Source organism: Xylocopa sonorina, chromosome 5, assembly GCF_050948175.1.
Source record: "Xylocopa sonorina isolate GNS202 chromosome 5, iyXylSono1_principal, whole genome shotgun sequence".
NCBI classification, from domain to species: Eukaryota; Metazoa; Arthropoda; class Insecta; order Hymenoptera; family Apidae; genus Xylocopa; species Xylocopa sonorina.
This window is the reverse complement of record NC_135197.1, coordinates 11,656,257-11,672,922: the sequence shown is the minus strand read 5'-3', so window position 1 is coordinate 11,672,922 and position 16,666 is coordinate 11,656,257. Positions and strand designations below refer to the sequence as shown.

Genomic DNA, 16,666 nt, shown 5'->3' with positions numbered 1-16,666 from the left:
GGTATTAACAAATTTTTGCACTTAAAGTATGCGTTATAGATTATAAAATTGAAGTTAAAATTTCTGATAAAATTATAGTACAATTTTAATTCTAAGTACGCTGAAAAATCGAATTACCAAAGAAGAAAAAAAGAAAGAAAGAAACATAGAAATCATTCTTAAATCATACGAATAATAATGATTTTGGTTTAGCGACTAGCTAATCTTTGTTCTATCACCACCATGTTCAAGTCGGAAAATGTGTAATGGTGAAGTATTTTACCACATTGCAGATAAAAACGGCTCCGGAAAATTACTAAAACTAGAAAAAAAATATTATAATATAAAATGAACTTTTTAATTCAGACTAAAACGATGGTATCTGGCCATAGGACAGTAATTCGCCGTACGTATAATTAATTATATTCAATAACAGACAAGAATAATAATCTTAACATTATTTTTTCAGTACATAGATTGTAGGTATTGGACATGTTAGATTTATATAACATATAATTTCGGAAATAGCGCTATTAATACCGCTGACAAATTAACATCAATTTTTCACTTTGTATTGTTATATTTTCAATGATCTACATGTATAAAGACGTCGTTCGTAGGTTATGTTATGAAATAAGTATTGCATCGGTATTACATCGATAAAATATTCTTTTTTGTATGACATGTCAGTTATAAATATTGGTAACATTTTAAACAGCATTAATCTCTCGTGCATAATCATTTTATCTTATCACTTGCCAATTAATTTTTTTGATACAATATTGTATCAAAAATTGCTCCATAATATGAAATAAAAATATTTCTAACTGTGTATCGATTAAGAAGACAAATCTATCCATCTAAATGAAACGCATTTCTTACAGAGTATTGTTGCTTTAAATTTTGGCATAATACGAATCAGACAAATGGCAGCCTGGCATTTATCTGTATGGATAAAAGATACTCCAGGAGCAACGGATTATTATTGCAATCTACAGTGACAGAAAACTATAGCAATAGTAATTTATCTTACGTACCGTTTCGTACATTCTATGTAACACCGACATGGAAGGGTCAAGACTCATCTTCCAAAGTGGAAGACACAGTGAAAAATATAAAAGAAGAAAAAGAACTCAAAGCTAAAACACCAGCATCGGTTGCACAAAGTACTCAGAAAGCTTTAGTTGAAAAAACGTCGATATGGCAAAAAGTCAAAGGGGAAGTTCTACATTACTATCATGGATTTAGGTTGTTAGGTCTCGATATTAAAATCTCGGCAAAGTTGGTGTGGAGAATTTTGAAGGGTAAAGAGCTCAGTAGAAGAGAACATAGACTTGTAAGTTGTGAATATTCATACTGTTCAATTAAAAGCATAAACTTATCGAATTATTTTAATTACTCCTTTAACTGACATTTTCAGCTTATTAAAACAACAGGAGATTTATTCAGACTCATTCCCTTTTCTGTTTTCATCATTGTACCCTTTATGGAGTTCTTGCTTCCTATTGCTATTAAGATTTTCCCTGGCTTGCTACCATCTACCTTTCAAACAGCAACAGAGAAGGAGGACAAATTAAAGCATGCATTAAAGGTATACATACATATAATTTTCTTTTGTAAGTGGTCACTTTAAAGTGGTATGTTTGCACCAAATTTTTGGATTTCAGATTAAAATTGAAATGGCAAAATTCCTGCAAAAGACGCTAGATGACATGGCACTACAGTCTGGTGATTATAAATCGAAGAAAGCCAAAGAATTTTCCGAATTTTTCTATAAAATACGATCTTCCGGTGAAGTAGCATCCAATGAAGAGGTCATGCAATTTAGTAAACTTTTCGAAGACGAAATCACACTAGACTCTCTCACTCGACCACAATTAGTTGCGTTGTGCAGAGTATTAGATGTACAAACCCTTGGGACATCCAACTTTTTACGATTTCTACTTAGAATGAGACTAAGAAGTCTCAATGCAGACGATAAAGTAATTTCTATAAACATATTCTTTGAATAGATAGCGATAAATTGCATGTAAATTAATGTAATTAATGTTTACAGTTAATTGAAAAAGAAGGTATAGATTCACTTACCAGAAGTGAACTACAACAAGCTTGTAGAGCACGTGGAATGCGAGCGTATGGATTACCAGATAGTAAATTGAAGGAACAACTGTCCCAATGGCTAGATTTAAGTTTGAATAAAAAAGTTTCACCCTCGTTGTTACTCCTTTCGCGAGCACTTATGGTTCCTGAAACGATACCTATGTCAGACAAATTGAAGGCTACCATCTCTGCGCTTCCTGACACTGTCGTTGCGCGTACTCAAGGTGCAATAGGAGAAAAGGAAGGCAAAATGGATCATAAAACGAATATTGAAATCATCAAGATGGAAGAACGTAAAATCGAAGAGGAACGACAAGAAAAGGAACCGCAACCCGCCGTTTCCTTCCAGAGTCACAAAACCGACGAAATTACGAATTCAGATGTAAAAGTGTTAGAACAGGCTTTAGACTCTCTTGGGAAGGTTTGTAAAATTATTTTTCTTTTTGCGAGAAACTAGTAATTTTTGTTGTTATTTCGAAGATAAATCGTGTATCTAATTTTATAAAGGATAACAAAATGTCCGTTGAGAAAGAAGAATTGAAAGAACTTAAGGAAGAAATGGCTGACTATCAAGAGGATCTTAAAGAACTCGACGAAATTAAAGCAGCAGCTAAAGGTCAAAAGGACATAGAAAGTATTGAAGTGTCCAAAGGTGCTAAACATTTGTTTAACAAAGTGAACAAGATGATAAGTAAAATGGACGCAGTCTTAGAGCAACTTGAGTCAGAGAAACAAAAGAAAGAATCCCAGAAAACGGATGATAAAGAGAAGACCACTAGCTCGAAAGCTGTCGAAGAACTAGTTAAGATAGACGAGTTAATATTGGCGATTAAGAAACTTCAAAGTGTACCTGATCAACATCGATTACATCGCATAGAAGAAATTCTTGCAAAAATTGACGATGATAGAGATGGTTCTATAAAAATTGAGGATGTTCTCAAGGTAATGTGTAATGTACGACGGTATTAAACAATATAAACGGACTATAATATAATAATTTTACATGGCGAATTTGCAGGTTTTGGAACTAATCGGCAAGGAAGACATCAAATTGAGTAAAAAGCAAGTAGACGAAATACTTGATTTGCTCGACAAAGAAGAGGTCTTGGAGGAGAAAGAACAGAATCAGAAAAAGTTACAGAGAAATTCAAGTGACTTGAAAGATGGAAATTGCACGGAAACGAAATACGTATCGCCGAAGTCACCAATTCCTGCTACGCCAGTGACAAGTGAAAAGGGTTTTGGTAAAGAGGAATTGGAGGAGGATATCGGGAAGCCGAAAAAAAGTTTTGTTTCGCACCCGTCTGAACAGGAAAGAGAAAAATCAGCCGCGGTTCTGAAAAGTAATTCTGCTTCTGAACCAGTTAGAAACCCTCCGTTAACACCTGGCGTTCCACCACCGGCGAAAAAAGCGGAAGGTTCTAAGCAACTATAATTACCGCACAATAAGTTATTAATATATGTAATTACAAATACGATCTTTCTACTGGGTACTGATTTAGACAAAAATATTATGTTTTCATCTATAGATTATATTTCTATCTCTATATTATGATATTATTGTGAATTTCTTCTTTTTTTTTTGTAACTGAATTCACGTAGAAAGCGGTATATAAGAGAACCGATTACAATAGTTTCATGTACGTAATAAGACGCTCTACGATAAATATTGCTGTTGCATATACATAACTTTAACCATTTATCAACATTTGATTGCAGATAAAGGAAACATTAATATAATTTTTGTATTTATAATTAAAACAGGTTCTGAATTTTTAAGACTGTGATGCATTTAATGGCATCGATATACTATTTGTTCTATGAATTACAAGATTACATGTGCTGGACACAAAAAAGAAGTAATATTCTGCTTGTAAATTTTTAATTAGTATAAAAAAAATGTCTCTTTTAAATTTTACGTGACAATATCGTCGCCGCTGATATTGATGGTTAGTAGTGAAATATGGCAGGAGTACATAGTTTTTGTTACAATGAAACTTAATTCCAAAATATTTTAATACCACAAGGGATCATTCCATCTGTTCATGTATTGTTATTACAGAACTGTAATACATAAACTATAGATTTGACACTTCCGCTTTGATTTACAAACAGAAAAAAATGTGCAACTGAGAATTAAAGAAACAAGATGTATATTTATAAATAAAATAATAGCAAAGTGTACACAACAGAGAGCTAGCGATTACACGTATGCACTGATTACATAAGACCATGACTATGTAATAATGTGTACGATTTTTTAGTGATAAGTACTATACATTGCATTGAAAGAAACATATAAATTCTTAAATTAAATGTTCACTGGATGTTAATCATAATTGAAAGTAAATGAAATTATCATTATTGGGAATAAAATTGATACAAAAAATTGTTAAGGTACATATCTGTTGCAATAATTATTGAATCAGAATAACAAGACTAATTTTAATAATATGTTTATTTGGTAGTACAAGTACATTTGCACAAAATAACAATATAATCAGTATATATTATCAAATAAAAATTATTTGATTTCAGCAAAAATGCCAATAGTGAAGATATATAGGGTAACACTTATCCCTTTTTATTTTTGTGCAATAAACTGCCCATTTATGCAATAAAATGTTTCTGTACAAAATTTAACAGTATTTTTTCCCAGTTTTAGGGAATAATTACATTGTTACACATTATTTTATTATACATATTTTTCACTACAAGTTAGGATGCAATTTTACATAAGGAACAACCAGTTACACAAGTATATATTATTTTACAGCTGAAGAGCTCTAAAACCTGCATTTCACAACTATTTAGAACATTTCGCATAGATCACGATATATCTTATATGATTTAATGATTTTAGCATTAAAAAGATACTTTCACTACCGATAGAGACGTAGCAGGTAAAGTACCATTTAAAGAGATGGAGCCACGAGTCGCACAGTAGTTTACTTCGCTGCCGATAACGATGTGCGACCAGTTTGAGCACTCCTTAGATAGATGGCGCCACTGATACGAATTAAAGATTTTGTATACCTAATGACGCCCAATTTAAATCCATCGTGCTATCACTAAAATTATAAAAGATAATCTACTGATCGTTTCTTTCTTCTGTTACAGGTAACAAGAGTGGAGGGAGGGATCAATTTAACAGCGCTGATATCTCCCACATATTTAAAAGACAAGGAAGACGAGAAATGAAGAAAGAAATTGCAAGAGAAACGAAGACGGAAGAAAATCCTTTAATGTATCAATTATTTTATATTACCATGAAGTATATAAGAAATACAAACATTGTAACCATGTAATATGATGTTTAATAGTAATTTGTTGTATATAACGTTACTTTAATTGAATAAACAAAATAATTTAAGTGACATATAACAAGTCTTCTCATTTACCTAAAGTTCAGCCACATCCCCTCCATTCTCCTAACCATTTTAGTATATAAGACAAATTCCTGGAAAATGACGTCACTTCCGGGAATCGCCGAAATTCCAGGAATTCTCGATGACGTCATTTCCAAGAAGTGGCACTATTCGGATACCTCCTATGACGTCATGTTCTCCTGATACATTTCCGATTTTTCGACCAAAATCTTGAAAATCCGATTTTGTATCAGGAGAACATGACGTCATAGGAGGTATGCCTGCCACTTCTAGGAAAATGACGTCACTTCCAGGAATCGCTGAAATTCCTGGAATTCTCGATGACGTCATTTCCAAGAAGTGGCAAAACTCGGATACCTCCTATGACGTCATGTTCTCCTGATACATTGCCGATTTTTCGAATAAAATCTTGAAAATCCGACTTTGTATCAGGAGAACATAACATATGAGGAGGTATCCGAATAGTGCCACTTCCAGGAAATGACGTCATCGAGAATTCCTGGAATTTTGGCGATTCCTGGAAATGACGTCATTTTCCTAGAAGTGGCGCGCATACCTCCTCACTACTTATATTCTCCTGATACATTTGCGATTTTTCGACCAAAATCTTGAAAATCTGACTTTGTATCAGGAGAACATGACGTCATAGGAGGTATGCCTGCCACTTCTAGGAAAATGACGTCACTTCCAGGAATCGCCAAAATTCCAGGAATTCTCGATGACGTCATTTCCTGGAAGTGGCACTTTTCGGATACCTCCTCATATGTTATGTTCTCCTGATACATTTCCGATTTTTCGACCAAAATCTTGAAAATTCGACTTTGTATCAGGAGAACATAAGTAGTGAGGAGGTATGCGCGCCACTTCTAGGAAAATGACGTCACTTCCAAGAATCTCCGAAATTCCAGGAATTCTCGATGACGTCATTTCCTGGAAGTGGCACTATTCGGATACCTCCTCATATGTTATGTTCTCCTGATACAAAGTCGGATTTTCAAGATTTTATTCGAAAAATCGGCAATGTATCAGGAGAACATGACGTCATAGGAGGTATCCGAGTTTTGCCATTTCTTGGAAATGACGTCATCGAGAATTCCTGGAATTTCGGCAATTCCTGGAAGTGACGTCATTTTCCTAGAAGTGGCAAGCATACCTCCTATGACGTCATGTTCTCCTGATACAAAGTCGGATTTTCAAGATTTTGGTCGAAAAATCGGCAATGTATCAGGAGAACATAACGTCATAGGAGGTATCCGAATAGTGCCACTTCTTGGAAATGACGTCATCGAAAATTCCAGGAATTTCAGCGATTCCTGGAAGTGACGTCATTTTCCTAGAAGTGGCAGGCATACCTCCTATGACGTCATGTTCTCCTGATACAAAGTCGGATTTTCAAGATTTTGGTCGAAAAATCGGAAATGTATCAGGAGAACATGACGTCATAGGAGGTATCCGAATAGTGCCACTTCTTGGAAATGACGTCATCGAGAATTCCTGGAATTTCGGCGATTCCTGGAAGTGACGTCATTTTCCAGGAATTTGTCTTATATACTAAAATGGTTAGGAGAATGGAGGGGATGTGGCTGAACTTTAGGTAAATGAAAAGACTTGTTATATTTCACTTAAATTATTTTGTTTATTCAATTAAAGTAACGTTATATACAACAAATTACAATTAAACATCATATTACATGGTTACAATGTTTGTATTTCTTGTATACTTCATGGTAATATAATATAATTGATACATTAAAGGATTTTCTTTCGTCTTCGTTTCTCTTGCAATTTCTTTCTTCATTTCTCGTCTTCCTTGTCTTTTAAATATGTGGGAGATATCAGCGCTGTTAAATTAATCCCTCCCTCCACTGTTGTTACCTGTAACAGAAGAAAGAAACGATCAGTAGATTATCTTTTATAATTTTAGAGTGATAGCACGATAGATTTAAATTGTGCGCCATTAGGTGTACAAATTCTTTAATTTGTACCAGTGGCGTCATCTCTCTAAAAAGTGCTCAAACTGGTCGCACATCGTTATCGACAGCGAAGTCAACTACTGTGCGACTCGTGGCGCCATCTGTTTAAAATGTGCTGAAACTGGTCGCACACAGTTATTGACGGTGAAGTAAACTGCGATATTGGAATTGCCTTATTAGCACGATAACTAACACCATCTAAAGATATCCTAAATTTCTGGTGTTCAAAGTTATAGTGTGTATATTCAAGCCGAGTGTACTAAGTTTGAGGATTTTGTTTTTTGATAAATAAGTAGTATTGTACATGTAATATATTTCATTCAGTTTAACTCGAATTCGAAAGTTTGCGAGTAAATGGAACATAGAAATATGTAGTAACGATTTACGCATAATACCCAAACACAGCTCGTAGCACATGCTCGGGTATAAACTGAAATACCTTATACTACCGGTTACCCCACTATTTGTACAAGTTCAATTTATCTGTACATTTAATCATTATGACTGCATTAGGCGGTTTTATGGAATTTTTTCAAAAGGGGAAGGTAAATACAAATTACCAGTCATGTAATTCCTTTGAATCGTGCTAAAGATCCTAACCTGATGTAAAATACTATCGATTTAGTCTTACATTTATTTCTATTTTGTACCTCAAGTATTTATCTGAAAAATTGTTTAATAATGTATCTTAAATTATTCAAATTTAGACGTTTAGGCCGAAAAAGAAATTTGCTCACGGTACATTGCGATATTCGTTGCACAAACAAGCCCAGGCGTCGTTAAATTCTGGAATTAATTTAAGGTCAGTCGTAAAATTACCTCCTGGTGAAGATCTGAATGATTGGATCGCAGTTCACGGTATTTAAACTTTTAATTACATCATTTTCTATTGTGCAACATGATTCCATACGTATGATAATTACACAATTTCAGTGGTAGACTTTTTTAATAGAATAAATCTGATATATGGTACTATCTCTGAATATTGCGACTCTGCTTCTTGTCCAACAATGAGTGGCGGTGCCCGCTTCGAATACTTATGGGCAGATGGTGAAAAGTATAAGAAACCCACTGCATTGCCAGCACCTCAATATGTCAGTCTACTTATGGATTGGATCGAGGCACAAATTAATAATGAAACCATTTTTCCTGTGTCTACAGGTGCGAAGCTTTGAAAATTTAAATCCCAACTACATTCGTTAATTACTTACTTAAATAAAGAAATATGTTCACAGACGTGCCGTTTCCAAAAACATTTGTGCCATTATGCAGAAAGATTCTGACACGTTTGTTCAGAGTTTTTGTACATGTTTACATTCATCATTTCGATCGTATTGTAGCAATAGGAGCAGTAAGTATCATCACCTCCGCTCATGCCTGATAATATGTATACACAGTACTGGAAATATTTATTACATCAATGTCCAATTTACATAGCATGCACAATCTTCATAGTAATTTGATTGATACATTGATTGGAACCCAACTTGTTTTGGCTATGATAGTGAATTTCCCTAGAATTAGAACAAAAATCATATATTACATTTTCCTGTATGAAACTATGAGACTAAAAAATAGGATGTTTAGAGCAAACAATAATTTTAAAGTACTGTAATGCAATTTACTTTAATGTAAATTAAAATAATATTATAATTTTTTTATTCCAGGAAGCACATGTAAATACATGTTACAAGCATTTTTACTATTTTGTAACAGAATTTGAATTAATAAATACGAAAGAGTTAGAGCCATTGGCTGAAATGACTTCTAAGGTTTGTAAAGATACCGTATCACCAACGCAAACCACAGCGCCACCGAGTAATACTAGATAGTCGTTATCTTAATAACGTAAAATCTCTCTCATAACCAAATTAGAATGAGCCAAAATTTTTACTTAGCGTAAGTAAGAAAAACTAAGAAAACTTCCGCTTCGTCTTTTCGAAATCGTATTGAAAAGTATATGTTACTAGGATACCACAGAGTATTAGTATCATTTTCATTGCTACATACAAAGCTGAAGAATTTCATTGAAAGCTTTATTATGTATAGTGCATATATATACTTTCATTACTTTTTACCAAGAAATAACTTCTCTACTTTGAGATGAGTTATTAATGTAAGTATATCTCTTTCTAGTTAATCATATTAAGTAGATAATAAATTATTCAATTAGATTTTTAAAATCTACGAATTTATGAACAATTAGTTAAAACAATAAATTATATTCGCATCTGAATTAGTTTTTATAATCCTTGTTTGAATTTACGAATTTATAGTTACATTAGAGCAATTCTATCTCAAAAATTTAAAATATTACTTATAAAATTATGTTCCAAAAGTATATAATTGTACATATAATTTTGCGCCGTTAAGAATGCTTGTGCGTGTGTAATATTCTTACATATATATTATATTCAAAGCTGAAAACATTTTGTATGAAATTTAATAATATTGTAATAATAAAAGAAATAGAACATACATTATAAAAAAATAGAGTACAAATTTACGAAACAGTGAAATAAACCATATATTTCCATCATAAAAATGACTTCGTTATATTTATAATTAAATAAATAATTGAAAAAAAACTAGCTAATGGTAATTAGTTGATTTCTTGTACAATTTTCTTCTTGCTATAAATTACAAGTCGAAAAATAAATTTTTCAGGTTTAATTTATTGTTGCACTTAAGCCAGATAATACATGGTTTTTAAACGAGCTATCTGTTAACCGGAATTAAAATAAGACTACAAAATGTAAATGGTACTGCGGTTGATTTCTATTACGGTTTATAATTAAGAATAGTTTGGTTTTTCTTTTATAGTCTCATTTTAATTAATATTTGTTTGCTAAAAATGATGTTACTTGCATCTCATCCTAAATTCTTCGATGAAAGTGCGTCGTTTACACTCGTAAACGGTACATGCTAGAACGAATAACATTGTAATCGGGCAAGTTTTCGATTGGCCCAACAGCTGCGACTACGGGACACTGATCGTAAATATATTTCATTCCGACATCGTGAATATTTTTGGCAGTTACGCTCTGAAAAAATTGTATCGATACTTCGAAATTGTAATATTTAAAATAATAAAATATATTCAAAACAGGAATACGTACATCTATCCTGGCCTCGAGTTCGTGAAGTGGTATACGTCGATTATAGCAAAGTATTTGACGACCGATGTCTTCGCAAATTGCAGTTGTTCCATCCAACTGGAGGAGCATATTTGTTTTAAGAATATTCTTCGCGCGCGCTACCTCTTTCTCGGTTATTGACGTACAACATCTCATCCATTCGCGCTGTATATTGTATACGAAATCCTCAATCATCATTGGGTCGCATACAAAGTATACACCCCACAGACCTGTGTCCTACAAAAAAAAAACAACTTACTAACGTATTAATAAACGTGGCGATCAGAGTAAATAAGTACGACAGCAAGTACTTTGTAACAAGTATTGAAGCTTTGGTAACTGTGGCATAATCCATCACTAGCAGAGGCTTCAGCCAAGTAACTTATATTGTTGGTGCCTCCTCCTTGGCTACGATCCCATGCTCCCATAAAGGTATTTGCAACCATAAGAGGAATGTTATCTGGATCAACCCAACCAGCACCTTCAATAGCAATAGCGACATGTGCAAGAGGAATAGTATCGTCGCGAACTCTTATTTCGCACCCGGTGTAACGGCACTGTGGCAACACAGGTGGAATTTCATCATAGAATGGTCCTTTCATTTGACCAAAATGTGTTTCTGCTAGATCTACTAATGCCTTGTGATTTACACCACCTGCACCAGCTAAAATGAATCTGAAAGGACAGTATACTCACTTTTAGATGCATGAATGCAACTATCATTTTGTGCAATAATATAACTGCATACCTAGGTGGACCATAGTGTGTTCTAACATACTGAAGCAGATCCTTTCTTGTGATCCTTTTTATATTTTCCGTAGGGCCAAGAATTGTTCTTCCCAATGGTGTACCCTGATATGCACTAGCATGTAAATGATCGAAAACTACCTCCTGCAAATTTGTTTCAACCTCCTGCATTTCCCTTAAAATAACACCACGTTCCCTCTCGATTTCGCTTTCGCCGAGCTTTGAATTTTGAATGATATCACTCAGAATTTCGACAGCTTTAGGGACGTCTTCCGACAAACACTTGGCATAAAATACTGTTTGCTCTCTACTTGTATAAGCATTTAAATGAGCACCCATGTTCTCAATTTCTAACTCTAAATCGGTTTGCGAACGTTTAGTTGTACCCTGTTAATTTATATTTGATTAATGATTATTTTGTACCATTTTCCTTCAGAGGGTTTAAACAGCATTATTTACTTTAAAAGCCATGTGTTCCATGAAATGAGCAACACCATTTTCACCTTCATCTTCAAAGCGACTCCCAGCATCGATCCATAATCCCACCGTGGCTGTCGGAGCTCCACTGTCTTCGGTGGCAACTTTCATGCCGCAATCTAAAGTGGTTACATGGGTCGCTGGTTGATTCATTAATAATTGTTTCAACGGTGCCGATGTAGATCGCCATCTCTTTTGTACCTAAAAGTAAATGTAACAAATGAGTGACAAAAAGAAATGAAACAATGAAATTATACCATATTACTTTAACCTTGTGCCTAGTTTTAAGTTAATTAATATCATTTTTCTAATAATTTAAGAAACAACACTACAGCTGTCAAATTTCTAATTCACTGGCTATTATTACAACTGTACAAGATGATCTGCACGTATTGAGGTTATGATAGCTTGACGCAAGTACATTCAAGTATATATCGTAGAACTTAATTTATTGAATTCTATTTATTGTTGGTTAACAGTAATCCATCTCGTTTCTTTTGTTTTCATAAAGTTTCAGAAAATCTATTCTTACATATTACGTAAGGAGTAGATGGAGTCAATAGCTATTCATCTTGGGAAAATTGCAACCGATTTGAAAGCAAATCTTGAAAAATCATTTTGCTTTAATTTAGTAAAGATATTCGTAACGTAAAACGTTGATCTTGTTACCTTTACGAGGCTGGTTTTGTTAGAATAAGTCCGCAAAGCGGAACTAACTTTAAGGAGACGAGTCGCCATTGCTTCGAGTCGTCTTCACAACTGGTCGACCTTATGACAAGAATATGGTGTAGTTCGAACTAGTTGTTCGAGATACTGTAGATATACATTTTGATATTACCAAGTATAGGTACATTATAAGTAAACATTAATAAGAGAAACGTAATGAAAATAAAAGCATGTAAATCGAATACTATTTTTCCTAGTTTAACATGAAATAATACGAAATTAACAAATGATGTATTAAGACGAGACAAATTTTTATTCGCACGTGTATATGGTTACTTTTTAACTTGTATTTTAAAGATCAAAGCGAGAAGCTTATTTATTGTTAAACAGTAATAGATATTGAATAATAAATAATAAGCAATATAGCATAAATATTTAGCAGTACACGGTTTTTATTCGATCACGAACTTACTCGATGCTTATATAGAGAATTTTTTTGTTCAACGAATATTCAATTTTATTGTTGGTATCTACTGTGAAATTCGAAAACCGGTATGATTACCAAGTATCGCACATTTGTAAATATTCGCGTTTTAAATAATTAGTTTCGGCCAAACGTAGTCGCGCCTCCAAGGTTTTATTTAAGAATGGAGACTATAAACGATAGCAGTGAAAATTTAGAGCGATCCGTTCAGATGTTCAATCAAGAAAATGCTAAACGGAAATCATTTTTGAGGTTAAGTGCGAAAAGCACGACACCCAGGAGGATATCATTGCAAAATACAAATCATTTACGAAAAGACTTGGATGACTCACATCAGATGAATGACAGTAATGGTTCCAGAATGTTTGGCAAGCTTTATTCGAGTTCGAGACCGATCAAAAATCATGATCTATTGGACATGGATAATTCGTTGACACTTGCTCCTCACGAGATTCGAGATATAATGGCTACTTCGGAAAAAAGTGAACTTACTTTGAGGGAAATGATGGAAGATAGTAGCGCGACTGGCATGATATTAAAAGCAACCGATCCTTGGAAAGAGATTACTTCTAAGCTCTACTATGACTTCTTACATACTATGCAAATAAACCTTTCACAAACACAAGTATTCGATACCATTGCAGATTTTATACAAAACTGTACAGATACGTTAGATATAATCAGAGGTACACAGAGAGCTAAAGTCTGCTGACAAAAGCAATCTTCCTTTAACTTGATAGTTTTGTGCCAAATATCCTACATACTCATAAAATTCTTATCTTTCAGGTATGCAGTCAAAAATAGAAACTACAGAGGTAACGGAAGAAGAAATTTCATTAGAGAATGAAAGGAACACGTGGAGGCTTATTTACTGTTTGTATCAAAATAGAATAAATAGCGTTAATTTCCCTACTTTGATGGAAGATGACACAGAAGATAGTTATACTTACATATCGGAGAAAGTTGTAATAGATAATTTATTCAAAACTGAAAGCTACATCAGGGAATACCAGTTGATAATCGATTGGTTGGAGAAGAATGCATTGGATCAAGCTGACAAATGCCCAACCACTGAACAATTCACAGATAAGACACTTGCATGGGAAAACACTGTCAGACAGTTACTCATGTATAAAGAAAAAGATCAAATTCCATTTCGTTCATCCAGACCATTAGTGACATCATTAGATCCAGATGCTCCAATCAGAGAAGGGAAACCTTTACACGATCTGGATAGGGAAGATGATGCAAGACTCGAGAAGAGAATGTTCATAGAAGTAAAAAATTGTTTGGTTTTAATTCTTTAGCTATGTATATGAGATTTCGCGATATATATCTTACGATGGGTTCAATTCAGGTTCGTTGCGGCCGTCTTCAAAAAGCTCAAGCATTAGCTGAACATTGCGGTCAGCCTTGGAGAGCCGCTTGTTTATTAGGATGGATACCTTATCATGATCCTAATTATGAAACTCCACCATCTGATTGTAAATTACCTATTGAAGGGAATCCTAACAGAAGCCTATGGAAATTATGTGCCTGGGATCTATCTCAAGACAAACGCGTAGGTAATAATGTTTCTCGTTTCGCGCAATACTAATTAAAACTCGACAACAAGATCTATTTTGTAATTGATCTTCCTTTCTATTCAGGTCAGTTTTATCGCGCCATTTATGCTAGTCTTTGCGGAAATGTTCAACAAATGTTACAAGTAGCATCATCCTGGCAAGACGCGCTCTGGGCCTATGTGAAAACATTGTTAGACATCAAGGTGGAAAGGGAAGTCAGAGATTTGGTGATAAAGAATTTCACAAACATGCCTGATGATTATTGGAAGAATGAGATATCGTTGAAGGATGTGTTCAAAGAACTCCACGCGTCGAAAAATCCCATTATACGAGCACAATCGAACGAACCCGATCATCTGATTCAAAAGTATTTAATATTAGACCAAATACCGAAATTGATGGAAGAGATAGAAAGTATGATAGAGACGAAGACTTGCGATCCTCATTTCTTAAGATTTTTAGCTCACTTAATATTCTTCTTCCGGCAAATCGGGAAGAATGCGAAAGACAAAATCGGTGATAAAGTTTTGCTGGCGTACGTTCGCGTTCTAATCGAAATGGATGACCCGACGTTGATCGCCTTTTACACGGCTATGTTACCTCAAGAGCTTCAAGTGACGAACTACGCGAGCTACTTGGAGGGTGTGAAAGAGTACGAGCAGCGTAAGAAATGTTTGACCGCTGCAGAAAACGCCAACTTAAACGTAGAGGCCATCACGAAATTGGTTGTGGAACGTATACGAAACAAAAACGTGGATGTCGATCTAACAGATTTGAAAGGAACGACGACTGATATGGATATGGAAAAGATTAACGCGCTTGATTGGCTAATATTTTATCAGAGTCAACGGGAAGAAGCGCTGTGGCAAACTAATGCTCTCATAAGATATTTCTTGACGTACGAAAAGATTGATGTCGCTAAAAAGGCTTTTAACAAGGTATACATGAAAATAATTAATAAGGTGTATCGATACATTTTAATGGTGTTTAATCCTTAGTGCGTTTCTTTACCTCTTTAGATCCCACCAGATTCCATTGAGTCCGTTATGGCCGAATATCCAACATTGGAAAGTACACTGGCAAATCTGTCGGTAACAAGTAACTTGTCGAGAAGAGCGTCGTCTGCTATTCGGGAATACCTTTGTTACAAAACTTACCTGGATGCCCAGGAAGGTTTCACTGAATGGTTCTCCCACTATCATCACGGAAAACCAACGCCTTTGGAAGAATTACCGACGTACGCAACGTTCACTGAAAAAGTTGCACACGAGCATAAACAGGCTCAGTACAATGTAGAAATGGAAAGGTGGAAGTCCATCATGCAACATCACACGAAGGTCCGTCGAATAAAATCTGATACGTATGGTTAACTTTGAAATTATCAAGGGTGAGCAAACATTGCCTACCGTTGGTAATCGGCTTGATTACGATTAGTTGGTAGTAGTTTTATATTTGATTCAATTATTTTTTTCATGTTCTTGTAGGCAGTGAAACAGTTGTTGTTCAACGTGTTACTATTTCCGGACGGTGGTTGGCTGGTTGATTCGAATAATCATAATGACGAACCGAGCACACCGGAAGAGTTGTCGCGTGAACATCAAATGGAAAAGTTACGGCAGCTCTGTATTCCGAAAATCACGCTGCTTTTGCATTCTGTGATGTCCGAGATGAACGAACACGCCGGATGTATCCAACTTGCGGACACTCTCGCCTCTGAACAATATCAACTTTACAAGGTACGTGTTCTTTACATATTTCGTTCGCATATTACAATTGTTGTTTAATTAAAGGAAAAAGAAATTCATATTTTTATCTATTCCAGGTGTTTCAGAAAGGAAGACTGCGCGAAGTATTTAAGAAAATCTGCGAGTCTTCTCTTATCCTGATGGATCAAAAGAAAGATCCCTGGGGCTATCCAAAATGAAGAACCACCTACAACAGAATTAGATGAAAAGCCGACGAACACACGTGTACATTTAATATTATTGTATGTAACGCGATACTCTTGTGGTATTGCGATTCGTACAAATCTGTACAAAAACGTTTATCTTTTTTATAAAACCAGTTTATTGTCAACCACAAGAAGTGAATATAAAATTTGATACAATGTTCAATAATTCATAATCATAATATATTATATACCTCATGA

General features: G+C 34.5%; 4 protein-coding genes and 1 long non-coding RNA gene across 5 annotated transcripts; 3 read left to right on the top strand and 2 right to left on the bottom strand.

Annotated features, from left to right (window-relative positions):
• Window positions 1-211: 211 nt before the first annotated feature.
• Letm1 (Leucine zipper and EF-hand containing transmembrane protein 1) lies at window positions 212-4,479 on the top strand. Its single transcript, XM_076894816.1, has 7 exons — window positions 212-385; window positions 864-1,315; window positions 1,400-1,570; window positions 1,647-1,961; window positions 2,036-2,500; window positions 2,587-3,021; window positions 3,098-4,479. Exons 1-7 carry the CDS (start codon window positions 328-330, stop codon window positions 3,512-3,514), a joined length of 2,313 nt encoding a protein of 770 aa, XP_076750931.1. The 5' UTR covers window positions 212-327; the 3' UTR covers window positions 3,515-4,479.
• Window positions 4,480-7,758: 3,279 nt separating this feature from the next.
• Window positions 7,759-9,623, top strand: Mob3 (MOB kinase activator 3). Its single transcript, XM_076896031.1, has 6 exons — window positions 7,759-7,986; window positions 8,149-8,299; window positions 8,375-8,602; window positions 8,677-8,792; window positions 9,109-9,340; window positions 9,412-9,623. Exons 1-5 carry the CDS (start codon window positions 7,942-7,944, stop codon window positions 9,271-9,273), a joined length of 705 nt encoding a protein of 234 aa, XP_076752146.1. The 5' UTR covers window positions 7,759-7,941; the 3' UTR covers window positions 9,274-9,340; window positions 9,412-9,623.
• Window positions 8,294-9,047, bottom strand: LOC143424133 (uncharacterized). Its single transcript, XR_013101888.1, has 2 exons — window positions 8,653-9,047; window positions 8,294-8,544 (listed from the first exon to the last, which is right to left on the bottom strand). It is a non-coding gene; the product is annotated as an uncharacterized LOC143424133 (long non-coding RNA).
• A 419-nt stretch (window positions 9,624-10,042) lies between the features above and the next one.
• On the bottom strand, window positions 10,043-12,622 carry Uqcr-c1 (Ubiquinol-cytochrome c reductase core protein 1). The gene is made up of 6 exons (XM_076896030.1): window positions 12,472-12,622; window positions 11,785-12,003; window positions 11,327-11,712; window positions 10,890-11,253; window positions 10,561-10,815; window positions 10,043-10,485 (listed from the first exon to the last, which is right to left on the bottom strand). The coding sequence occupies exons 1-6, from the start codon at window positions 12,538-12,540 to the stop codon at window positions 10,345-10,347; spliced, it is 1,434 nt and encodes a 477-aa protein (XP_076752145.1). The 5' UTR covers window positions 12,541-12,622; the 3' UTR covers window positions 10,043-10,344.
• A 426-nt stretch (window positions 12,623-13,048) lies between these two features.
• On the top strand, window positions 13,049-16,666 carry Nup107 (nuclear pore complex protein Nup107). Its single transcript, XM_076894891.1, has 7 exons — window positions 13,049-13,638; window positions 13,739-14,229; window positions 14,310-14,517; window positions 14,602-15,455; window positions 15,537-15,854; window positions 16,002-16,253; window positions 16,340-16,666. The coding sequence occupies exons 1-7, from the start codon at window positions 13,116-13,118 to the stop codon at window positions 16,439-16,441; spliced, it is 2,748 nt and encodes a 915-aa protein (XP_076751006.1). The 5' UTR covers window positions 13,049-13,115; the 3' UTR covers window positions 16,442-16,666.

Coding starts and splice junctions, on each gene's coding strand:
- Nup107 (XM_076894891.1), top strand. CDS start 13,116: ATGGAGACTATAAACGATAGCAGTGAAAATTTAGAGCGATCCGTTCAG. Junction 14,518..14,601: donor ATCTCAAGACAAACGCGTAG/GTAATAATGTTT, acceptor CTTTCTATTCAG/GTCAGTTTTATCGCGCCATT. Junction 16,254..16,339: donor AACAATATCAACTTTACAAG/GTACGTGTTCTT, acceptor TATCTATTCCAG/GTGTTTCAGAAAGGAAGACT.
- Uqcr-c1 (XM_076896030.1), bottom strand. CDS start 12,540: ATGGCGACTCGTCTCCTTAAAGTTAGTTCCGCTTTGCGGACTTATTCT. Junction 10,816..10,889: donor GCTTCAATACTTGTTACAAA/GTACTTGCTGTC, acceptor TTTTTTTTGTAG/GACACAGGTCTGTGGGGTGT. Junction 10,486..10,560: donor AACTCGAGGCCAGGATAGAT/GTACGTATTCCT, acceptor CAATTTTTTCAG/AGCGTAACTGCCAAAAATAT.
- Letm1 (XM_076894816.1), top strand. CDS start 328: ATGAACTTTTTAATTCAGACTAAAACGATGGTATCTGGCCATAGGACA. Junction 386..863: donor CCATAGGACAGTAATTCGCC/GTACGTATAATT, acceptor CATTTCTTACAG/AGTATTGTTGCTTTAAATTT. Junction 1,571..1,646: donor AATTAAAGCATGCATTAAAG/GTATACATACAT, acceptor TTTGGATTTCAG/ATTAAAATTGAAATGGCAAA.
- Mob3 (XM_076896031.1), top strand. CDS start 7,942: ATGACTGCATTAGGCGGTTTTATGGAATTTTTTCAAAAGGGGAAG. Junction 8,603..8,676: donor CATTTTTCCTGTGTCTACAG/GTGCGAAGCTTT, acceptor ATATGTTCACAG/ACGTGCCGTTTCCAAAAACA. Junction 8,793..9,108: donor GTATTGTAGCAATAGGAGCA/GTAAGTATCATC, acceptor TTTTTATTCCAG/GAAGCACATGTAAATACATG.